General features: G+C 31.1%; 3 protein-coding genes and 1 long non-coding RNA gene across 4 annotated transcripts in view; all 4 read right to left on the minus strand.

The window, feature by feature from the left end:
* Positions 1 to 56: 56 nt before the first annotated feature.
* LOC111640630 lies at positions 57 to 1,345 on the minus strand. The gene is made up of 5 exons (XM_023386666.1): positions 1,317 to 1,345; positions 837 to 959; positions 720 to 744; positions 339 to 442; positions 57 to 256 (listed from the first exon to the last, which is right to left on the minus strand). The coding sequence occupies exons 2-5, from the start codon at positions 906 to 908 to the stop codon at positions 140 to 142; spliced, it is 318 nt and encodes a 105-aa protein (XP_023242434.1). The 5' UTR covers positions 909 to 959; positions 1,317 to 1,345; the 3' UTR covers positions 57 to 139.
* Positions 1,346 to 2,509: 1,164 nt separating this feature from the next.
* LOC111640633 (plasma kallikrein-like) lies at positions 2,510 to 4,122 on the minus strand. Its single transcript, XM_023386668.1, has 6 exons — positions 4,000 to 4,122; positions 3,883 to 3,907; positions 3,502 to 3,605; positions 3,331 to 3,419; positions 2,748 to 3,028; positions 2,510 to 2,655 (listed from the first exon to the last, which is right to left on the minus strand). Exons 1-6 carry the CDS (start codon positions 4,069 to 4,071, stop codon positions 2,510 to 2,512), a joined length of 717 nt encoding a protein of 238 aa, XP_023242436.1. The 5' UTR covers positions 4,072 to 4,122.
* Positions 4,123 to 4,284: 162 nt separating this feature from the next.
* Positions 4,285 to 25,386, minus strand: part of LOC111640634 (venom serine protease-like) — a 43,912-nt gene continuing 22,810 nt past the window's right edge. The window contains exons 2-6 of the mRNA XM_023386669.1: positions 12,377 to 12,410; positions 6,400 to 6,494; positions 6,222 to 6,310; positions 4,436 to 4,707; positions 4,285 to 4,361 (exon numbers count right to left, since the gene is read on the minus strand). Coding sequence (XP_023242437.1) covers positions 4,285 to 4,361; positions 4,436 to 4,707; positions 6,222 to 6,310; positions 6,400 to 6,494; positions 12,377 to 12,410 — 567 coding nt within the window. The remainder of the gene's footprint in view (positions 4,362 to 4,435; positions 4,708 to 6,221; positions 6,311 to 6,399; positions 6,495 to 12,376; positions 12,411 to 25,386) is intronic.
* Positions 18,167 to 21,190, minus strand: LOC111640631. The gene is made up of 4 exons (XR_002759295.1): positions 20,822 to 21,190; positions 20,565 to 20,733; positions 20,245 to 20,384; positions 18,167 to 20,077 (listed from the first exon to the last, which is right to left on the minus strand). It is a non-coding gene; the product is annotated as an uncharacterized LOC111640631 (long non-coding RNA).

Below are 25,386 nucleotides of genomic sequence, written 5' to 3' on the forward strand. Positions count from 1 at the left end.
TCAAAGAAGAGCAAGTGAACACAACGATACCGACATCATTGCTAACCAGTTTACCAAAACTAGTTTCGTTTCTAGCACTAGTACTAAACTTTATTCACTAACAAATTTATTCAATTGTTATCACTTTTTTAAAAATATATTAATGCAAAACAGTTATAATTACATACCCGTAAAGACAATGAGCGGCTGTTATTAAATGTTTTTCGGTAACCACAGTGGCTAGACACAATCGTTTTTTAGGAGTATGAATCTCGGCCTGAAAAAATAATTAATTTCTTAATTAATTAATATTTATCTGCAGATATCTTCATTCATGCCAGACATTTTATCTTACTTACCACAAATCTCATTTGGTCAAATCTATCTTCGGCAGTGAAACCTCCAACAATTCTAGCTTTCCTATGATTTATAACTTCTTCCATCTCAGGATAACACATAGGTCCTAAAAATTTCAAAAAATATCTTAATACATTAAACCTTTTCATCTCTCTTCTTTTATTTCTTAAACAAGCTTTGTGCAAACAACCCTTTGATATGATTATAACAGTAGTTTATATATATAATTTTATTGTTAAATATTGATAAAGTCGCATTAATAATCTTTCGGTTGAGCTAGAAAACAATATTTATAAAGCTTCGGCAATTTGGCATTATATTTATTCCTTTAACTCATAATTAATTAAAAATATCAAAATATTAGTAGTAAGAAAAATACTTACTTTTATCTTTTAGGTAGTGTTCGGGCTGGAAAAATTCAAATTATTTTATCATTTTTTAAAATAAAATTACACTTTTAAATACCTTTTAAATGTTATTAAATACTTTCCGAAACTTACGTATTGTTCTGTATAAGAACAATAGCAAATGATCAAAAGCACGTAAAGTAAAAATCTTTCTCTTCCCAACATTTTGTTGCAGTATTTAATATGCGATTAAAGTGAAGAAGACAGATACATTAACTGTTTTAATAGAAATAATTTAGTGTAAGTTATTTTTCATTACTCAATACGAATTCAATATTTTTTAAATTAATTACTGTGCAGTATGTATTTAAAATATGCTGTACGATAAGTTAAGATTTAATTCATTTAAAACAATATAAACAGTGTTNTATATATATATATAGAAGTACGAATCTCAGAACTAGACACGTGTAAAAAAGCATTAAAATATATATCAATAAAATTCAATAATTATCAATAAAAAATACAAGCATATATTATAAAACACTTAATTATCAAGTCATTATTCTTATTCTTATCGTAAAAGATAACGTATGTTAAATTGAAATAAATTAAAAATTCGAATAAATGAACCTGTTACTTAATATAATTAATAGTTCTTCCGAAAGCCAACGCAGCTTAATAAAGTTTTTATTTAAATATTCAAATTATATTGAAATTTCATTGGATGACAATACTAAAATTATTAATGTTTTTTTTGTCATGTTCAAAATGATTTAGCAAATTTTCTTTTAACAGGAGAATAGAAAATAATGAAGGAGTTAAGTTCACCTTCTTGCTTAAACATTTAGGACTTGTCATACACAAACAATAAGACTTTTAAATTGTTAAAGATACTAGAATAATATTTCAAGTTATGGTATTAAATATAAACGTTTAATTGACAAAGTATTGTGTTTTATTATAACTAATATAATATAACCAATTATAATTATAATTTTTTTTTTTAAACTTGAAAGTCATTCTACTATAAGTAATTTACATTTAATGTACTGTACTTTCAGTATTTGCCAGTACATTGTGTCTATTACATTCAAGTGACTTGTCAAGTGCTTGACAAGTCACTCGAAGCCTTCGCTGCACTTTAGTCAGGGACGAAGTTCTAATATTTTAATTATTTTTTCAATTTTATTACATTTTTATACTGTTATTTCGTGTAATTTTTTTACGGGTAAATGAAGGTTTGATGCTGAACGTACAAATTAAAAGATATACTGAATTATGCTAACGTATTGATATATTGTGTTAGTTAAAAGTCATGCTTGCTTACTAGAACTTGCTGTAAAAAAAACAACGAAAAAAGAATGTTTGCTTTTGACTTTCAGCATATTTTACACTCGTTTATATTTACTATAGCTCCGAAAATCTTAAGATTAGCGGGTGACTTTTATTTCTTGCGTATAATACTTAAGAAGCTTAAATAACAAGTATAACCTGCAATTTGTTAAAAGTAACAGAGCAGGGTGTGGTAGATCGTCCGTATGCTATTTAACTTACTCACACGTCTGAGTGAGATGATGATTTAGCAGAAAATTGTTTTGTTTTTCGGAAAATACTATTATTTTGCCTGTTATTGTGTTGTATGTTATGATAAGAAAACTTAAGTCCAGTCAGATTTTTAAGTAAAATTTACTTTTAAATTTACAGCTTTCAAAAGTTTAATTGCCATATAGACACTAATTAAAAAATCATCTTAAGATAACTCCTGAATACTTCTTTTTTCTTAAATGCAAATTTGTAAAGTCATTCCGATATAACGAAAATATTTAAAATTTTAGTTTTGTCATCGCCATCCCTTTTCGTCCTCCGACACAAAGTTTGGTCTTATTAACGGAATAATAATATTTTCTACATTGGTCTTTGGAAACAAGTGGAATGTCAACCCGATGCAAAATATACTTAGCGTCGTTTCCTATCATATCATAAAACACGTTAGAACAGAACTCTCAAATATAAAATACAATACATTTCCTACTTACTATAAGAATTTCTAAATATACTTACTGTATCCAGTCCAAGGATAGTATTGCCACCCCCAGATGGTGCACATTGTTCCAATAGGAAGCTGTGCATTTACAGGAGGTAAAACGGCGGCTTTTATATCTTTACCTAGATGAACAGGTGGATCGATCCCAATAAGTGCGATGTCATTATTTGCTCTTCTGCCATCAAATTCCGGATGAATTACGAGATCGTTTATGGATCGAACTTCGTGGGTGACTTCATCAGTTGTTGAAATGTCAAAATCCCCAATTATCAATAAGATATCGCTTAAATGTGGTAGACTAAAATATAATTTAAAATTCTTTACTTTCTTTAGATAGGTTATTAGATATTATCAGTTAGTTGAACATTATGTTACAAAGAAATTTTCTAGTATTACATCTTAAATCCAAGCATATTTTAATACTAATCAAAAGTCAAAAAAGAGCAAGTGAACACAACGATACCGACATCATTGCTAACCAGTTTACCAAAACTAGTTTCGTTTATAGCACTAGTACTAAACTTTATTCGCTAACAAATTTATTCAATTGTTATCACTTTTTTTAAAATATATTCATGCAAAACAGTTATAATTACGTACCGGTAAAGACAATGAGCGGCTGTTATTAAATGTTTTTCGGTAACCACAGTGGCTAGACACAATCGTTTTTTAGGAGTATGAATCTCGGCCTGAAAAAATAATTCATTTCTTAATTAATTAATATTTATCTGCAGATATCTTCATTCATGCCAGACATTTTATCTTACTTACCACAAATCTCATTTGGTCAAATCTATCTTCGGCAGTGAAACCTCCAACAATTCTAGCTTTCCTATGATTTATAACTTCTTCCATCTCAGGATAACACATAGGTCCTAAAAATTTCAAAAAATATCTTAATACATTAAACCTTTTCATCTCTCTTCTTTTATTTCTTAAACAAGCTTTGTGCAAACAACCCTTTGATATGATTATAACAGTAGTTTATATATATAATTTTATTGTTAAATATTGATAAAGTCGCATTAATAATCTTTCGGTTGAGCTAGAAAACAATATTTATAAAGCTTCGGCAATTTGGCATTATATTTATTCCTTTAACTCATAATTAATTAAAAATATCAAAATATTAGTAGTAAGAAAAATACTTACTTTTATCTTTTAGGTAGAATTCGGGCTGAACAAAATTTAAATTATTTTATCATTTTTTAAAATAAAATTTCACTTTTAAATACCATTTAATGTTATTAAATACTTTCCGAAACTTACGTGTTGTTCTGTATAAGAACAATAGCAAATAATCAAAAGCACGTAAAGTAAAAATCTTTCTCTTCCCAACATTTTGTTGCAGATTTTAATAAGCGTTTAAAGTGAAGAAGACAAATACATTAACTGTTTTAATAGAAATAATTTAGTTTAAATTATTTTTCATTACTCAATAAGAATTCAATATTTTTGGAATTAATTACTATACAGTATGCATTTAAAATATGCTGTACGATAAGTTAAGATTTAATTCATTTAAAACAATATAAATGATTTTATATTATTTATTTAACCATTATATATGATATAGACAATATATNTAATACTGAGCCTTGCTTCCTGTAAAATATCGACAGTCGTGCCATCTAATACAAAAATAATACAATTAATTAGTTAATGTTAATAGAATGAAAAAGATTAATTAAAAATTGAAACTCACCGGGAGTCTTTCTACCCCATCCCAAAGCGATGACAGTAAGTCCTTCAGTAAAATAAAAGTTTGGTGGTGGTAAACTTATTGCTCTTAATCTGTTGCCCAAAGAAAGAGGTGGTTCGAAGTTAACGATTGCGATATCATTATCATAAGTATTGCAATCATATCGTGGATGCAGTCGAACCTTACATATATTCCGAGCCTCTTGATCCCCTTCATTTTTTGAAGTATCGTAGGCATTTATTAGCAAACACATTTCTTTTAGTTTGTTTTCCATGCTATAAGTAAAATAAATATATGGTATTTATTTAAAGAACTGCGATTTTAGAATTTAAACTTAATTTTTTTGATCGAATTTATTAGTTGATATTTTCCAAATTATTCAATTATTATCGAAACAATAAAATTGAAATTAATGTAATGGGACGGTTGATTTATTAATTCGATTAAATATTAATTTATTTAAATGCATTTCTTAGATTAAATTAGGGAAACTTTTCAATAAATCTAACACAAACTATTATCTTGATTTCAATAACTTGACTTTTAATTTATTTAATTTAAAATATACTCTTTCTACTTCAAATTAGTGTAGTGTTTTGCCCCTTTTTATCATACTTTTCTGTTATTATTGGAGTCGTTTCGGTCATCTACCCAACTCCTTTCGGGGGGGGGAATTTTGAATTTAAACAATGTGACTTGCGATACAAATCGAACGTTCGTGTATAGTTAATCTGGTTCTCGTTGTAGTTTTATTATATGATATATAAAATTTGTATTTAGAAAGTCGTTTGGAACGCCAACCCGCTTTTTATATATAACGTAAGTTTCTTATAACACGATTTTTACGACGAATAACCGCATCATTATTACTTGTATACTACTGTATGTTCTAGATTCTAACACAAAGTCATTTTAATTAATTTTACTTGTTTCAACTAGAATTTCGATGGTGTCTACGTTGCCAACAATTCATCAGTAGTAGTATCAGTAATGCACTAATGATAGATGTTTTTGGCTATAAGCAATTTGCTCAACAGTCTCACCAATTTAAATTAGCTTTTCTGGTAAGGAGTGTTTCATTTCAAGTTTTTTTTAAACAATTGTTTTCAAGAATCCTCTTTAAAAAACATAAATATTTTGTTTTGTTTTCTGAGTAACACAGTAACTCAGAAAACAAGCAAGTAACTCAGAACACAAGTAACACAGTCTTGTGTTCAATAGTCAATAAATACGAAAACACGGTTTCAGAAAACAAATCAACTACGAGTTATTGGTTATAGAAACGGCGAATTACATCCAGAAAAAGGAAAATAACGTATACAGTTCAACAAATGGATACTACATACATCGCAAGGATGCAAGTTGACTGAGGGGCTATGCGCCCGAAACGTGTAAAAGTACCCGTATCAACTGAATAAAGAGGAAAAGCGCCAAGTGTTTAATTAATAACACAGTCTTGTGTTCAATAGTCAATAAATATTTTGTGCAGAATTTTTAATTCAAAGCCATTTTTAACAGAAGAGGGTGGAAATAAAGCTGTTGAAAATGGTCTGATTTGTTGAAGAATATTTATTGATAATGTTTAGGAAATCCCCAGAATTCTCAGTATATTTATCTGCAAATATTAATAATAATTTATATTTTGTGTTTTATAAAGAGGAAAACTTAATATTTACTGCATTATATTGTCACTGTACGGTTACTATAAACGAAAATAATTGAAAATAAATGAAAATTTACCGTATAAATTTCGTGGGCGATATATAAATCCAACATTTATACGACTTACCCGTACAGACAATGAGCAGCTGTCAATAAATGGCTATCGGTAATTACAGTTGCTCCACACATTCCTTGTTTTTTATAATAAATCCGTGCCTTTAAAGTAATATTGGCAAGATTAATTTATAATTTTAAGTGTTTATAATATTCTAAATTATCGAAAATCTTATTTCAAGCATTCTTACCACAAAATCATATTCATCTATATCTGCGTGAGTGCCGTCAACAATTGGTGCTCGTTTTCGAAATCTATAATACATATCTGTTACACATTGACGTCCTATAAACAAAATAATAATAATAATAATAAACTTTATTGGACTTTTTCTGTAAAAGAAACTCAATAAAAATTAACTCATCAGTTTCCTTATAATAAGAAATAAAGAGGTCATACTGAAATTTCACATAGTTGTACAACAAGACATTGTTAATTCGGAAAGGGGAAAATGGGTAAGGACAACGTATTTTCAGCGTATGAAAAGGGCAAAATAAATGTTTTCGATGAAGTCAACATGGTCTAGTGCTAAAACTCTAAAGAAGATGAATTTGAGTGATAAATAATTATTTGAAGTTAGGTGAAGAATACACAGTTAAGTAGAATCACGGAAGATCACCGCAAGAACGAGTAATTTTAAGGGAAATTACGAAACGAATAAGCCCTCTCAAAAATATGTTGCAAAATTCGAATATGGAGTAAGTTTGGGGACAGTTTTGAACGTTGTTCATGTTGCCAATCATCTAAAATACGCCAAAGTAGATACCAGGGCTGTGTTCAGTAACGCAGAACACATAAGTTAGAATTCTGAGTGGCTTAGCGGGCGGAGCTAAGAATACATAAAAGAAGCTAGTGGTGGGAGGAGTCAAGCAGTAGTTAGAAACGAGTTCAACATCGCAGCATAACTAGACTTAGCAAGAATTCTGCGTTACTGAACACGGCCCAGAGCTTACAGATAAGCAGAAGGCTGCTAGATTGACACTGGCCAAAAATCACGTAACCTGTAAGGAAGAGTGGAGGAATGTTGAGTGATCAGATGAGAAAAAGTTCGATTTAGATGGCCCCGATGATTGCCAATACTAATGGCACGATTTAAAAAAGGAATGAAAAACCTCCTCCAAATGACAAATGAATGGAAGTTCCGTGATACTTTGGGCTGCCTTTGGAGAGCAATAGAAAACAAATACAGTAATGCCTTTTCCAAAGTAAAGCAGAATACTAAAGCCATCCAACAGCTAGAAATGCCTCTACTTTTCTTTGGAGAAAGACTGGGAATCATCAGTGACAGTTTCAGCAAGATAACGCTCCCATCCATATCGCCAACATCACCCGGGAATTGTTTCTGGCCAACGGGGATCGAGTCGTGGATCGGTAAATCGTGTCACCAGAAATTTGAACCCTGTAGAGAATGCCTGGGGACTTATGATCAAGTCAGTCTACGCAAATAGAAAGCAATATAATAACACCATAGACCAAAAGGCTGCAATCATTGAGAAATGGGAGGAAATATCTCAGGGTTTTCTTCAAAACTCGATCTAATCGACGACGGACAGAGTTCTCAAAGTAATCGTACGGAAAGAAGGGCATTCTGGTTATTAGCTATCATTGAAAAAATGCGTTTTTTTAATGAAATTATTCTATTGTTAACATTATAACTTGATACTTTGTATATAAATGTAAAAACACGTTAAAATACCTTGTAAAATACGTTACCTTATAATATTTGTTTTTATATAATATATAATATATTAAGGTAAGAATATAATATATAATAATAATTTTTTTTTATTCCCTGCCAATGAGACAGAAAAATTTTTTTAAAATATTGGTAATGATATGTTAACTAGTCATTAAACTTGTTTACAATAATTTTCAGGTTACTGGAATATGAGAGAAATCAGGAAACTCAATTTTTCTATATCATGTGAAAGCTCTTTTGCACTCAAACTACTTGATTCATTTGGAAAAGTTTGTAAAATAAAATCAGCAGACACACTGAAATTGTGTGCCTCGTTACTCTCAAGCAAGCCAATAAAAAGTAAGGCAATTTCTAGTGGATTAAGATATGAAAAAAAGACAACTGCGGCATATTCTTCTTTTGTAATTACTGTACTTCTGTGAAAGAATATGGTATGTTTCTTCATCCAAAATACCCATTTTTAGCTTGTGAATGATAACAAAGTGTTAAAAAAAACTGTTTTATAAACGTTAAGTTTGTAAAACAACTGAGCTAATTGTTATTTTTATTTTACAATTTGAGTTTGATTATTTGAAATTTTTCTAAATGTTGTATAAAGTGTGTATTTTTTTAAATAATAAAAAGAGATTTTGTTTTAAAAATCATAATTACTTTATTAGCTTACAAATTTACAAACATTTATTCAACTCTAGTACAAATTTTAAGACTACTTTAAATTGAAATTCCACATTGAAGATCTTACTGTGTATACTAAAATACATTCTTAATCTATACTAGAGTCTAAACTGGAAAAAAATATATATTATATACTGTGTTAATAGTGAAACAAATTAAGCATCTCTTCCAACAATGCATGGTCTAAAATTGCATAACATAAAACATCTAAATATAAATTCAATGCCATGTTTGGTTACTGTCGAATTCCTCAAAAGTTTGTATTCATATAATACGTTCAATTTGTATTCTTTTACTACATATTTTTCTATCTGCTGTTCAGCTGTGTTTTCCTCTCATAAAAGTGGATGTATTTACTACAACGTCATAAGTAATTAGCAAGCCCTGAATGTTAAAATCTCTATCAGCCATTACACAGTCTTTTGCCTCTGTTATTTTACATTGTGAAAACCTTTCGATCACTTGCAGAACCATCGTATACTTCTGAAAGAAAACTTATCAGACCACCTGGTGTGCAACCTACAACTAATTTTAATTTATATTTGTGAGAATTATATTGGCCTCTTTATAAAGATGGCAACATAGTCCTCACAAATATATACAAAACTAGACAAAAGCGTATTATAATATGCTTTTAATGTGTTGTAATTTTTATATGATGACAATGTAGCCTGCTGTTAAACAGGGTATTTTGGTTTGCTTATTTTGATTTCTAGAAAATCAATAACTTTAGTGTTTAAAAATTTCATTTTGAAATCACTAGGCATGTATGTGTCTACAAGAGATCTCTCACTCCATATATCGAATTCTCGCCATTGTAAATACATGAAATTGATTAAAGTGATGAAAATATTTCGTACTGTTTCTTCAGATACACTGAACATCCTACTAAACTCAAAATTTGCTGTATTCAATCTTAATTTTTTTAAAGTCAAGAACAACTGGTTTGGAACTGAGACTGTTACAACCTGTACATATCTGTTATATATATTGTCATATTATATATGTCATACTTGTAATATCTTAAGCTGTTATTTGTGCTGCCGGTCACAAACTTTATAGTACAAAATTGAAAGAATTGTAGTTCTCTAACCTAGTATAGTAATGTATAGAATTGTTGTCAAACTCAAATATTTCAACTGACATCGGGATTTCAAAGTGTGTATCTGTGTAGTTACATAGTGCTTACCACATCAATTTTAATAGTCCCAGGTAACCTCCTCCTCCTCCTCCTCCTCCTCTTCCTCCTCATCCTCATTCTCCTCCTCATTTATTATTACTTCTCCTCCTATTTCTAATGTACCAGTATCTATAATCTCGGATGCCTCATGATTATCTTGAACTTTGCTTTCACGGTTTTCTTTTCTTGTTCGTCTGCTTGCGACCGAAGGTGCCTCTTTTTTAGACAAAAAAAATACATTTGATACAGAATCAGCCTTCAATCGTCTCTTTGCATGGAGGTTTCCTAATAAAGTAAAATAAATCTATTCATATTTCATCAAGCATAAAAAATTAATAACTAAATCCATGCTACTAAATATACATTTTAACCTTTATTAACTTAGCATCAATGTTCAAAACCAGACTCTACTGTTAGGGCTTATCACACCTAGATTTTAAAACTAAACGGAAGCTATTTATGTAGCCATCTGATATTATAACCTCGTACTGCCTGCAAACATTTCTTTCCATTCAACCCAAGTCCTGAAACCGTTTCTAAACAATTTATTTTAGAACTTTATTTAACTTTTTTTAATATAAGTAGGTACAAATGGATCTTGGATCAATGCAGAAACCTCCATATCTTCTGGAAAAGATTTCTCAAAGCGGTCAGAGGTGTGCTTAGTGTTTTTTATATTTTAGGTTTTCTGCCCTATGACCAATAAAATAACTCTTAAATCATACCCAACAATCGGTTCGTTTATGTCTACCAGGAAAGTGTGGGATGGCCCCACCATCCCCCACCATCGGGAACACTACGTAAGAGCAACTATCTCTATGAAAAATTTTAGTTGCACTTCCGTATTTGACCTCAGATTCCAAAAGTGTAAGCTGATGTGTGTTAAGTGTTTTTCAAACAGATTAAGGTTCAAGGGTCAAATCATAGTAACTTAAACTCCATTATTTGTTATAGAAATGACACTATGCGAATATTCTTTTTTAAAGTTTAAATTTTAAATTTAATGAAGTAAGTTTAAAATACGCTATTTGCCAAAATATTTAAAAATGCAAATTAAGTATCGTTCAAAATAGAATAGAAGAAAGAACAACGTTGAAATACTTGAATACAAAATAAAAATAACTAAAAAATTGACATAAATAATGAATAATATTAAAATACAAAATAAATAACTCAAAAAGTATACAAAAATATATAGTAGAAAATGAGGTAATTAGAACTTCTAACCTTGTTTTGTACAATGTATTTCTATGCTGTTGCTAATCTGTCCGCATCTCTTGTATTAATGCACTTATCTTTCAATCTGCTTTTATATATTTCAAGTTTCTCAGCGTTCTGTGCTAATGTTGGGGAGTGTATTGACTTAACGATGCTTGCCTCTTTCCATTTTATCACCGAGCCGCCATCCCGGATAGTACCGTGCTATTGAATTCGTTCTTACGTTATATTGATTTTTTATAAGTCTAATTCTCAAGTTCCTTCTGGTCACACCGATAAAATCGTTGTCTATTCCCAACAGCATGTTTTCATGTGGTACCCAGTATATCCTTGCTATTTCTTCTGTTTCTAATCTATCCTTATCGTTTCTTAAAATTTAATACATAGTTAGGGCTCTTTTTACAATCATATTAGATTCTTTACAATCATTGAAGAGTACAAGTTCTCGTAGTCCATTACATCTCTATTTCTTCATCCATTAACATAAGGTCTTGTAATTCTTTCACCATTTTTTCTGGAATAGGAGAGTTAATATGTTGACTAGCTTACTTTCTTCTAGTTTTTTTTAACTCTTCTATCGATGTGTTCAATAACTGTTTATCAATCCGTTCGCATTCTGTTCGTTCAATATAATTCCTCAAACCTTTTTTTTACAACAAAGTTTTGAAGAATTATAGGCTTACCATCAATCTTCAGAATAGTATATCAGTTGCACAGAACCCTACTATATATTTTTTGTATATTTTTTTAGTTATTTATTTTGTATTTTAACCTCATCATTCATCTAAACAAGACTGTAGCCATGTATTTTCTCCATCCCGATTTTAGAAAAATCTAACTTTTGTCAACGTGTAGTTAATGACATGGATATTATAATCGATGGTAAACTCGCCTATAAACATCATATTGATAAAATAATCGAAGATTTGGTAGAAACTGTAAGCACATTTCATCTAAATAAGCCTTAAGCATTATTTAATTTACTAATTTTTAAACGATCGTTGATTATTGTCAACCTATGTGGGCTATTATTTATAATAGCACAATTCTTATAAAGTTATTAAAGATATTTCTAAAATTTATCTTCTGTTAAATAAACTTTCTAACTTACCTTTTACCGGTTCTCCTGAAATTTCTCTTACACGATTCGGTCTCCCAAGCATAGATAAAGTTACATATTTTGATAGAATTTTAACGTATAAAATTTTTATATAGTAATTCTTCCTGCACATTTTGATATATAAATATTTATTTTCAAGAACATTGCAAGAAATCCTTACATGTTGTATAGTTTAAATGCTATTTACTATTAAATGTTTTTAAATTTCTTATATTACTTCACACTTATTAACAGATAATGAATTTTAACTATCAGAAGCAACAAAAAATCCTTACTATTATCTTCATTGTAATCTCTACGGAGTGTAACCTGAAATTTTGAAAAAATTTTAATATAATTTACAAATAAATATGTTAAATATTTAAGTTATAAAGTATATATAATAATAATAACTTACCTTGTCACTTAAACATGAATAACAAAACACGAAAATCAATATACACAAAAGAACTGATTTTAAAGCTATTGGAATGAATAAAATGCTATTTTTTCGTTTCAAAATGAAACATTGACGTAAGTTGCAACTTATTTATATATTTTCAAACATCCGTGATTAAATTTATTTACTGAGTCATCTCTATTGAATAATTACACGAAAGATTAGAAAATGATAAATCTATTTCGTATAAATAACGTTGATGTACCCATTTATTCTATATTTTAAGGTGTTTAAAAAAAACACTTAAAAAACTGTGCCTATTAGATCAGTTGTTAAGAAAATTGGATTCGATGTTGGATAAGAAAGAGCTGGAAGCATGAAGAATTCGTCGGAAGTGCCCATTACTAACACATTGCTGCGAAGAATGTTATGATCAAAATGTCTTTCTTTATTAATTAATATGCAAATCGCATCTGTGGAGAATGAAAATAATAATAATAAGTCGTTGCTACGCGGTTCATAGCGTTTTCCTTGTAAACATGACTGTAACAATAAAAATTCTGTTCCTTTCTTCTCCATACAGACAGTCTAGTGTTTTCTATGCATTATTGCAATGCCGCTATCAATTTATACGGTGCTTACGTATGTTTACAATTTACTGTAACGTAAATTGTACTGGATACAATAATTCAAATAAACTTCAGTAGCTTTATTTTTATTATAGGTGACGAAATATTCCAAAATGTGATCAACGGTCAAGAGTTTCAGGCAAAAGAAAAAGATAGAGCATGCGATATTGCAAGTAGAACTAATAGGGTGGAAGCAAGGTGTGTGGGGGAGATCGATCAAATGGCAACAATTTATTAGCCGCCAGTCAACAAACAATCCGGCTCCTTACTTGATATTCGGATGGCTTCCATCTAATCAACACGTCGCCGTTCGATTGAAAGATTTAAACGACTCGTCTACAGATTTCTTACCATTATCGTTAGTATTTGTTAAATAAGATACAGTTAATTCTTGTATAACGCAGTACTTATACAACACGGCTTCGATATAACATAATTCCTATACGTATAAGGATCACGTTGTATCGAAACCGCGATATAAAAGTTCATACGAAATCATCTCTTGTTCTAGTAAATGATTTTTTTAGTTACTGCAATATAGTTCGCCAATGTAAACTATGCCTTTTCCCCCTATATGGTGAAAGCTTTTCTCTCTAATGATGAAAGAATTTTGCATAGGTATGCAATTTTATACACTGGAATTTTTCTGTTGCAGCTTGTGTGTAATTTGCAATGCTGCTTACAATTTTCTTTTTCTTTACAGTTGCAATCTTGAAAATAACATTTAATTTGAGGCCAAATTAGTTAAATTTACAAAAGCGTATCAATCGTGAGTGATCAAAATTGTATATCCAGGTTAATAGTAGAATTATTTTGCAAATTTAAATTTTAATAAATTTGTTTTTGTTTTGTAATTTGTGTTTTTTTTAAATGAAATTTTCCGAATTAAAATTATATTTGTTACTTGATATATAAAATTTGCATTATGTTTATTTAAAAATAAAAGCTTTATCATCATTCTACAAATATTATTTACCTTCATCTTTTCAATTTTTTTCGTAGATTTATTATAAAATAAAAATACTAACGTTGAGATATAATTTATAACATCATAAAAATCTTATTACCTTTTCAAAATAAATAATATAATGTAAGAGAGTGGTAAAGTTTAGCGAAGAGATTTCACAAATGAACATTTGTGTATCACGAATACAAAAATACTTTGAAACTACTTGTGAATTAGTTTCAAGGGGAGTGTTCGAAGTAGAAAAATGCAATGGACAAATGCAGAACGATCGAACAGTTTGCAAGAATCATAGGAAGGATTTCATCTTAAACGTACGGAGTGACAGAAAATGCTACTTATTACGCAGAATAGAGAGGACGAGTTCCACAATTTAACAGAATGATCATAGCAACAAACCAAAGGCCAAATCATTCCGTTAAATTGTAAAGTTTGTCCTCTCAATTCTGCATAAATAGTAGTATTTCCTGCAATGCCGCACATTTAAGTTGAAATCTTTCAGTTCATTATTGTAATCTGTTCGATTGTTTTTTAGACAATTCTTCCCGTTCGTACAATTTGTCCATTGCTTTCTTCTACCTCGAACACTTCTGTAAAATTAATTAGCAAATAGTTGCAAAGTGTTTCTATATTCGTCACATGCATCTGTTTATTTGTGAAATCTCTCCTCTAAACTCAACCACAGAGTACAGCAATAGTAATCAAAAAGTCACTAAAAATGATTTTAAAAAAAACATCTTTTTACGAAACGATTCCATCGCTTAAATAATTCTTCAAATAACATATAAAGTAAGAAAAAGATGCATATTCTTATTCCTATATCTAAAGTTTGTTTTGTTCAAATCGTTACAAAGTTACGTTAGAGTAAGCGTGATTTGCGGATGATATTGCTGTTAAAAAGTTTTATCGAACGTGATCACGTTCATTATGTTGTTTATAAATAAATTATATATATAGAATTGGTAGGAATGACGAGAAAAAAAATTATTTTAGTTACGTTAATTATTTCATAACAATAATAGTCTATCTTTATTTATTCGACTTCTCCCTCATTATAGGGGGGAAAAAACATCGATACGTACTCGTAAGAAAAGAAGTATCATATACCTGTGTGCAATAAATGACTTGGTATTTTGAATAACATTGTATACATATATGCGTAGATTAAACTTTATTATTATCCAATATTCATTAAAGAAGACGCCCTATTATTAGTTACCTGAAATTCCATGGTGTAGCAGTAAGAAAGAATCGAAACAGCAAGTATTTGTTTAACATAATCAACTAACACCTAACAGATTTAGTAAAAAGCACGAATAAAAAACTAGCACATTTAGAAAAACGTTTTTCAATATGAAATAGTTTTTGTTACTTTCACTTTTCCAGCTGTTATCTAATAATATAAGCCATTGATCGCATGTCCTTACATCCTTAACGGTATGCCTAGAATGGCCACTTGGGACGCCCTGAGCTATTATTTAAAGTGACAATAAATTCAGTTTTTTGCATAATATTAAAATAACAAAAAATGCGGTTTTTGCGTTTTTGATTGCGTTTTAGTAGGGTACTAGTGTATATATAAGAAGACAAAGTACAGTGTGGAGATCGTTTCAGAATTAATTCCAAAACCTTTTATAAATCTGTAGGTTTGGTGACTCCTTGAACAATAAATGACAATAAAAGGCAAAATAGTTTAATAGATATGTATGTAGGCTTCAATTTCGTTTAATATCTAAGAATAATATAATTATGAAACAAAATTTGGCACGATAGCTTGTGTGTAAATAGCGTTAATATTAAACTTTGATAGAGACGAACTACACGTAGCAGAGGGGCGCAGTGGAAGCGTGCTGGGCCCATAACCCAGAGGTCGGTGGATCGAAACAACTCTCTGCTATCCACTTCATTTTGCTCCTTTTTCCATTGAACGTCGTTCATTGTTTTCGGCATTTCAATTTTGTAACGCGTTGGAAACTGAATATTTTTGCTTTTTTCAGGATCGAGACGAATGAAACCGACACCGATCGGCTGTCGAGGCTCTTGTTTCTTTGTTAATCGTTAGAAAACAAACATTGGCCGATGCGAAGAGTGAAAACAACGTTTTCGTATTTAATATCATAAAGTACTCAGCAAATCACTATACATATACATATACTTAACACCTTATTCTTGCCGAGAAATATAATTTATTTGAAACAAACAAACGTTTTCAGCCTGATTCACAGGCCATCTTCAGGTTTAGAATACATTTGAATTAAAATTCCATCAATGGAATACAAAATTCAAATTCAAAATTAAATAAGGTACAATTAAAACAAAATATTAAATAACCAACANTTAGGTTAGGTTAGAACGTGCGTCCCCACTGTTTGCTTTTGTTTGCTGGAATCAGCGCCGGCGCTGCCGCGGCGCAGCAGCCGCCGCCGTTCGCTCGCGTCGTCACGTGACACGTCGTCTCCAAAGCCGTCCGGTTTCGAGGCTAAAATAGGAAGAGCCGCCATGATGGTCTACGACCCTGGACATTAACCCAAGTAATCATTTATTATTATATTACAAATCTTACATAGCAGAAATCTTCACAAATAATTAACATAACTAACTTGTAAGATATTTTTGAAAAATAATTGATTAATGAATATTTCTTTTGATAATATGTGGTTCTTGTGATAAATCTATTTATTTAAATCTGAAAAAGAAATGTTTAATGTCCTAAAAACATTTGTTAAAAAAAGCTTCTAAAATGTATGATGATCTTGTTTTTCTTAATGTACTAATATGGAATAAGAAAGTTGAGTATATTATAAAACAATAAAATGTCTGATGAAATCTTCCTGTTTTGTTATCTCTATATTTGTTTAACTTTACTTTTTTTATATTCCAAAGGAATATAAAAATAAAATGTCACCTTGGGACAAAAAAAAATCATAAATTAATGAAGAAATGTTGCCTTAATGATGAAAATTTATATCATACAATTCTAATAAATCTGGTTCCTCTGTATATAATCATTAATAAACCATTATTTATTAACTTTTAATTCATTACACACACTATTAATTAATTAAACTATTTTTAAATTTATTTAACGCAGTTTTAGGCTCCTCTCTTCTCTATGCCTCCAAAGTTTGTTAAGAGATTGTGTGGGCTCCAAGATGTACTCCTGGATATTTAGTTTATGGAGTGTGCACTGATTCTATAGTCTTGTATGATCCTAAACATGAATTAATTGGGTTTTTAGAATGATGAGCCTGGGAGAAAAACATCTTAGCAAGATTTGTTTTGAAACAGATAGTTACCCTGGATGAAGTATGTATGTACAATCCCATTCCTTGTAAATAGTACAAGGAATGGGGTTGATTTTGAAAATTTGTTTTAAAATGTTTAATGGAATTTATTTACTGAAGTTAAATAATTTTGATAATTGTACATATTTTGATGCTGAATAACAGCATATTATTAAGTACAGTACCTATTGCTAGTGGTTTAAAAATTTGAATCTTTTTTTGACTGTTTTATTTATAATAATAATCTTTCTTGTAATGTTATGGCAGTATTAGGGCAAATTAGGTGTAATTCATTGAGTTTTTTATGTAATTACAGAAGGGACATTTGATGAGTGGTAGGGTTGATTCACCATTGGGTGCATATCAGGATTGCAGTTTGTACCTATTTGTCAAAATTACATATTTTGTGTTACTTGTTTTTCATATAATAATTTTAGAAAAGTAATTTCTGATACTGATTCAATTTTCAAGATATTTATTTTTATTAAAAAGGTTAAATTGTTTATCTCATGTTAAGAGATTGTTGGCTTTATGGTAATGTGGTTTTTTTCATTTTTAGGTTTATAGTGTTAGTAATTTTATGTTAATTGCACCCTAGGAGGTGTGGTTTGCTTGTTATTTTAACCAGCAGTTAACTTTGGATATTTGGGAGACTATCTGATTTGTGAATAAGAGACTAAATTGATTATTTTTTATTCTCTAAGTAAATATAGCCTAGTTTTCTGGTAATTATTTTATTTGGATAGTTTTTGGAAGTTTAGAATAAACTTTTTGTTTTACTATTATTTTAGTTAAATGTTGTTGCATATATTTGTTTTGTATTACTGGATATGTTGTGTAATCTTGTATGATTTTTGTATGTTTCTCCCTGCATCATTGTACCAGTATGCTTAAATAAATAAAATTAATTAATTAAACCATAACTCATACTTCTTTGGTTAAAACTTACAAAAATACTTCATTCTATTTCTAAACTGAAAAAGTGAATGATAACCGTTGCAGTACAAGGATAAATTTTATTTAGAAATTCAAAATCTGAAATTTCTTTAGTGAAAATTAACAGATTAAAGTACAAAAATATATTCTATTTACCAGATATAGTTTTTCATCTTTTTTACTAAAGATTTTAGACATTATAGTACATGGCTAGATTTTACAGAGAAACAAATTCATCATCAGTGTTTCCATCAATTTTCAGTAATGTTATCATCAATTTAAGACAAACATTATTGTTAATGGAAGTTTTACTCACAAATTTAAAATTTACCAAATATAATAACTAAAAATATAATTTAAAATAGGTTGCACTCCTGTTTGTATTGACTTCCAATTATTTTTTCCATTAAAACTTAGAGGAAACCCAATGTAACACATACTTCAAATGAGCTATTTTCTCTGGTTGACTTATATCGCAAATGCATTTTGCACCAACATAATGTCATACCACTGGTTGATTTGATCTATAAACCAGCTTGTGGTTAATACATCTCTGGGAATAATTCCAGATGATGCACACAAAATTTTAAGGCAGAAGAAATGTTATGATTAAATAAACTTTTAGCCACTGGAACTTGCATTTTCTCAAAGAAATTTGGGTTTACTACTGTCACTGATAGGGAGGGAGCTATCATTGGTCCCTCTTTTTCTTGCTGCTCATTCACACTCGCTACACAGTTCAGAAAAACTGTGTTTGAAAGTAGCCCATTTTATCCCATTTAACCCATGTTTGTTTGTTAGATTATGGCAATGCAACACTTGGGTGATCTGCCTAGGGAGGATGCCTTCTGGGGTCTTTTTAAGGAAAACTGGCTCCTATTTAAGTGTTACAGACGTGGAGAAAACCCGGAAAACTTCACATGGCCAGCCCGTCCAAGCGAGGTGCAAACCACAACTGAACTCCCAAGTGTTCAGGGTACAAAGACCAGTTGGCCACTGGTGGGCTTCTCTTAGTTTCCTCTGAAAGATTAATATCTTGTGACAGCAAGCAGTTTCTAATATTTTTAGTAAGTGACAAACATCTATGACAAAATATATTTTTTTCACTTTGCATACTAGGATGCAAAATTTTACAGTTCACCTGATTGCGTGTTGAATGCACACCAACAGCATCCCACATACTGGTGTTGTTAGAGCCCGTATTACTTGAAACACTTTGCAACAAGGCCATAATCATGAAAACTCTTCACAAAACACCACAGTAAATGTGGATCTTGAATGTGTGTAGGCCACCACCTGCTTCGAGTGAAGTCACCACACAACAAAACCCAAAGCATGGGTGGCAAGATTACTTTCACCAAATTATTTTTGAATCCTTTGCTCATTAATCCAACATATCTCTCCAACCTTTGTCATATTCAAAGTGAAGTCTGATCTGCATTCCATTCAATGAAAGGACACACAATTTACTAGTGAAATCTGCAGACTGAATTTTATACCCATCCATTCAATTATATCATATTGAATGCAGAAGCAAATCTTTAAGATTCAATTCTTCTCCTAATTGTCCTCAATGAAGGCAAAGGATACTCATTTTGTCTGAGGTATTCATAACCTCTCTTACCCACAACACATTTTAAATGTAACGCATGCCTGACGGTCTCGATAGTCCATGGATAGGGATTACTCTTGGTCACTCTCTGCAGATACTGCATTTGGTCAGGCTTCAAAAGTCTGCTAAGGTTTCTCTCCATTGCCTCTTGCTTCTCCATTAGTCTTCTTATCTGAAAAGTACATGTAAAATAATTTTCACATTATCAAAACCTAGTTGTTTTTGGCATTTCCTTTACAATTTCACAAAATATCATAATGAAAAAAAAAGCCTAACTTAATTTATTTTCTATGCATAGATCCTTCATGACAAAGTTGAATGTAATAACATTATTATTACCTCTCTTTTCAACTTTCTATTTTCTGCAGCAAGTTTTTCATTATGATCATCATTTGTATTTACAGTTTTTTCATTACGATGATCATTTGTATCTACAGTTACAGACTCTTCTGCTTCATCACAATCCACAGACGATGAAGCTGTAAATTTAATTTAATCGTTCAAGCAAAACTACAGACAATTTTACAAGTGATCAATAGTAGAACTGAATATATGAACATACATGTATGTGTTTGTATATTCAGTTCTACTATTGACAGTTTTGTAGGAGTTAGTTTTATAACTCCTACAAAACTGTCAATAGTAGAACTGAATCTTACCAAAGGTGCACTCATTTGGAGGTGGTTCTCTTTTTCTTGGTGCTATTCTTCTTAACTGCAGATGGGATTAGGGATTTGGAGCATCAAAAAGGGTCGGAACAGCATTCCATTTCAATAATTTTCTTCCATCCATTCTTTTAAGTTCGAATTGTGACTCCTCAAAATGTATCTAAAAGATTTAGTTACATTACATTACAAAAGTTATTTTAAATTAACACTTCGTAAATTTATATTTTCGACATTATTTTATCCACAACCTCACATAGCCTGGAATTCGCTGTTGGTTTCCATTTTTCTCTTCTGCAATATTGATACCATTTAGCTCTCCTGGATTCATCAGCGGGAAAACGAAATAATCTTACACCTTTGTCTGACGAATTGTTACAATTCACCGCTGAACACCAAGCCATTTTTACAGTACATATATATATAAAACAAGAAATCCAATCGAGATCGAAGAAACAAACAATTTTTCTCAAGAAACACGTTACACCTCCAAAGACTCAATATAGCGACTGCTGCGATGGTTCAACGAACGTTTTAAAACGCCATCTGTTATGATGGAAGGTAACTAAATGGTATGTCGTTTGATCAATACCTTTCTATTATTTAAGTATGATTAATGAACAGAAACAAAGCAGTAGAGACAACGGTAACATTATTTTTTGTGGATAGAGTAAATCTGTGTGATTTGTTTTTAACCCGAATTCGAAACTCAGTCTACTAATTTTTTAATATTAATAGAAATGCCACAAATCTTCACTAGATGGCGAATCAATATGAATTGATCGAATGTAATTTCAGGAAGAAATTCGAAAATCGAAACGATACGTCTTTAAGAAATTTATGCGAGAAACGTATTTCAGAGAGGATTTTGTAGAAAACTTGAAAGTTTGAGAAGCGATTTTATAAATAAATGGTTCCGCTGGAACAAAATTTGGGCCTTTTTTTAGAAGCTCCTTGATCCTTGCCGGTATTTCTACTTTGTCCCATACGTGGAAAGCAATAAGGTTTTTCTTGATTCTTGTTGTTCCAGCGGATGCTATGAATTGGGAAACCTTCATTGGGAAATTGAAAGGGGCATTGTTGGGCTAGCTTTCTTTTGCCTTTTCTCAAAAAATGCAGGAACCTAGAATCTGGAACCTGGAACACCTAGGTTGTTTGCTTTCGCTAAGGTACATAAAACCGATAAAGAAATAAGACCGGTTGTAGAGAAATGTAAGGGTCCCACGTTTGTATTGGAAAAGAAATTGCATGAATATTTATCCTCCCAGCAGCACACGGATACTCTAGTTGCGCGTGATCCTATTAAAGTGGTCAAAGATCTGCAAAATGTTACATTAAGGCTATGTACAGTACACACTAGGCGTTTTTAAACGCGCGTTAGCTCGGCGTTCCACGACCGTTTAGTGGAGCATACGCACTGGCTCAGTTTGGAAATGGACGTGAAAGTAATTGCTCGTGTGCGCCTCCTCCATCGTCGCTATAAAAGACGATGGCAGAGGCAAAGAGAATTTTGGGTGCACCCAATATTACGAGATAGACTGACGCATGGAATGTTTGCGACGTTGTATCCAAAACCCAAGTTTTTTAATTCTTTTAAAATATCTATAAAATCATTTGACGATGGTTGGTCTCTTTTAGATTTCATCAATAAATAGATCAGTATCGAAATGATCGTTCTCCATTTCTGCCAACGTACGTCCACTCTACCCGAAAGCGCGCGATCGAATGTACAGTACAACAACATGGCAGCACATATATATCAAAGCTCTGGGCTGACGCCCGCAAAACGCGCGTTTTAACAAAAATCTATCAACGCGCGCTTAACCAAAAGCGCGCGTTTGAGTATGTATGCCTATGCAGAACTCTTGGTTCTTTAAAACGCGCGTTTAAAAATGCCTAGTGTGTACACAGCCTAATGGAAGATGAAGTTAAAACTGTTTTCGACTATGAGAACATGTATCCTTCAGTAAAGATAGAATCATGCGAGGAGGCACTATTGGATTACTTATACAGCAAGAACTCGGAGTTGCTTAGTTATACTGAAGAAGTAGAGAGTTTGACTAGTTTGGTCTGCCGTGAATCTTGTTTCGCTTTTAATGGGCAGATCTACAGACAGGGAAGAGGCAGGCCCGCCGTAAGCAGGCGTGCAAGGCGTGCACCGCACGCGGGCGGCACGTCCAGGGGGCGGCAAATCGAGCGATCGGTTACGTAATATTCAAAGTCATTGTCATAATACCCACCCTATTTATAGCATAAGAAATGTCTTCGCATGGAGAAAAAAATTCTGACTGGCGCGCAATTATTATATTCTTATTTATATTATAGCGTTAAAGCGCCTCTATTGGCATTTATCAGAATTAAGATGCAATGCGAAACGTCTGTTGGCAGGTTGAAGCATCCGGCGGCGCCCTGAAGCCAAGTACTCATAGTTGTGCTCTAAGACAGAAGTTGATAGGACTGGCGATAATAGGGAATCCCCACAGAGCTTCATTCTCAATTTGTACTTGTATGCATTCGAACAGTTCTATCGCATATCAAATTGCAATTATTTTGTTAATAATTTTTCTGACATGGGTCTAAGTATAATTAATCATATTTTAACTTGGTTAGCATTTAAATCTGAAGCTTAAAGACGATTCGAGTAGTGAAACAGACATTGNGTCGCTACGTTAAAACGGGAACGATATAAATCAATTGATTTACCGAAACCCAATAGCTATTTTTGAATGAGATGTTCGACATTATGTAAGTAAGATGTATGTGAACGTAACTGCCGAAATAAATGATATTTTGAAATAAAAATAAAAAAATGTGAGCAACTGATGGCGCGAACCAGTACTGAAGCTGGGCAGCCAACAGATCAGACCGCTCGGCCACCAGCGCCCACAGTAACATATTTCGTGTTTAGCCTATTTATACAGCTACTTAATCTAAAGTACACTTAGTTCCATCCATTGACAGGAAATTTAACAAAACGTTCTTAAGTGATTATCTACAGTATATAAAAGTGGAAAACTGTTTCTGTCATGGTATGCCAAAAGCGAAATTAAAATAGCCCCTAGCTACTATTTAAATTTAAATTATCTCATTTGAAGCTTATGAAGGATATAAGTTTAAAAGAAAATTTCGTGTTTAGCCTGTTTCTATATGTACTTAATTTAACGTACACTTAGTGCCATCTATTGACAGGAAATTTAACAAAACGTTCTTTAGTGAATATATATATATTAGCTGTTACCCGCAACTTCGTCCGCGGACGTTTTGCAAGCAAACCCCACTTTCTTTATTATATCTTTTGTAGTAATAGTTAATAACTATTACTACAGGAGATATAATAAAGAAATTTTGTTCTTTCCTAAACTAAATCTCATCGCTGTGTCAATCTTTAAACACCAGCTTATGTCCTATTAATAAATTAAGTCCAAGTAGACAATTAAAAATAATATTAGAATTAAAAAGGACAGTAAGACTTTTACAATTACTTATAGTGCATTTGTTTAACTATTTCACTTTATATTTTATATTATAAATCAATGATAATTTATTTAATTTGGTTTAGATTGTTTCTTGCTCACCATTTACAAGACCACTGTTAACAAGATCAGGTCATAAACAGAAAAGTTCTATAATTGTAAGTATAATTAGAAAGTTTGTACCTTGTATTATTTGTAAATTATACAAGTTTTCATTATAATTATACAGATAATAACATTATAAATTTAAGCAAAATATTGTGTTATAACTGACTAAAATATTTATAAAACAAAAGATATAATATACAAAATAACTAAACTAACTGATACGACATTCACCTAAACAATAAACCATATTATAATCCATATTGAACTCTAAATACAATTTTAAACTGAATTTTTATGAAGCTAAGAAATAATGTTAAGATGTATAAATAGCAAATACAGGTGCCTTTCTCCTTACAAACAGGTTAGGTTTCCAAGGTTTTGTTGTAAGTCCAAATGTTTGTTAATTGAAAACTAACCTAGAAATTACGTTTGTACACAGAATAACTACTTATTGTTAGTGTTTTATCTTTCAATGTACTTAATAAAATACATTACAGACACTCCTCACTTTACGACCGAGTTCCATTCCGACAACTATGTCGTTAAGCAAATTGGTCGATAAGCGAGGAGCTTGCGCTGGGAATATAGGATCTTTGTAAAATTATAAAAATTATGCAACAAACTTCAAATTTATTCATAAAAAGACATGCGTATGTACATATTATCATTTGTTTATTTGGTTATCTGGAGCTGTAGAGGTCTTTTTCCCAGGTAAGGGAGATGACGACTATGAAATAGAAGTTGTACCTTCAAGGGCGGAGGGCTTGGATGTAACGGTCGAAAAGAAACTCGTAACTGTGGTTTGCGTTGTAATCATCTTTTTTTTCTTGATAAATTTCTCTATAGCACTTCAAAAGTGAACTTTTGAAGTTTTGTTAGTGAACTTTAAGTTCTCTATAGCACTTCAAAAGTTCACTTTTGAAGTGCTATAGAGAACTTTATGTTAAAACGTTCAGTATTTGGATTCATAACCTCAAGTTCCAACATAGCTGCATTAATTTTGGAGAACACACCAGCTAACCGATGTACTGTAAATTTCTTTTTCACTTCTTCAGTTCTTTAGTCTTCTTCCTCTTCCAAATACTGCATCGCTTCTAACTCTATTAAATCGTCATTTGTTATCTCTCCATTGGCATAATCCACTAATTCAGCAATTTCTTCCACTTCAACGTCTAAATTAAGTGCATTGGCAAGGCCCGCAATTGTTTAAATTGCATCAAACTGACTAAAAAAGT

This window comes from Centruroides sculpturatus, unplaced genomic scaffold (assembly GCF_000671375.1).
Source record: "Centruroides sculpturatus isolate CEXI.00-Female unplaced genomic scaffold, Cexi_2.0 scaffold1160, whole genome shotgun sequence".
Lineage (NCBI taxonomy): Eukaryota > Metazoa > Arthropoda > Arachnida > Scorpiones > Buthidae > Centruroides > Centruroides sculpturatus.

Excerpts from the sequence above, each read along its gene's own strand:
- LOC111640633 (XM_023386668.1), bottom strand. The coding sequence starts at position 4,071 with ATGTTGGGAAGAGAAAGATTTTTACTTTACGTGCTTTTGATTATTTGC. Across the intron at positions 3,029-3,330 it reads GCCGCTCATTGTCTTTACCG|TCTACCACATTTAAGCGATA; the intron begins GTACGTAATTAT and ends ATTATATTTTAG. Across the intron at positions 2,656-2,747 it reads CTATCCTTGGACTGGATACA|GAAACGACGCTAAGTATATT; the intron begins GTAAGTATATTT and ends ATGATATGATAG.
- LOC111640630 (XM_023386666.1), bottom strand. The coding sequence starts at position 908 with ATGTTGGGAAGAGAAAGATTTTTACTTTACGTGCTTTTGATCATTTGC. Across the intron at positions 745-836 it reads GTTCTTATACAGAACAATAC|CCCGAACACTACCTAAAAGA; the intron begins GTAAGTTTCGGA and ends GAATTTTTCCAG. Across the intron at positions 257-338 it reads TTGACCAAATGAGATTTGTG|GCCGAGATTCATACTCCTAA; the intron begins GTAAGTAAGATA and ends TTATTTTTTCAG.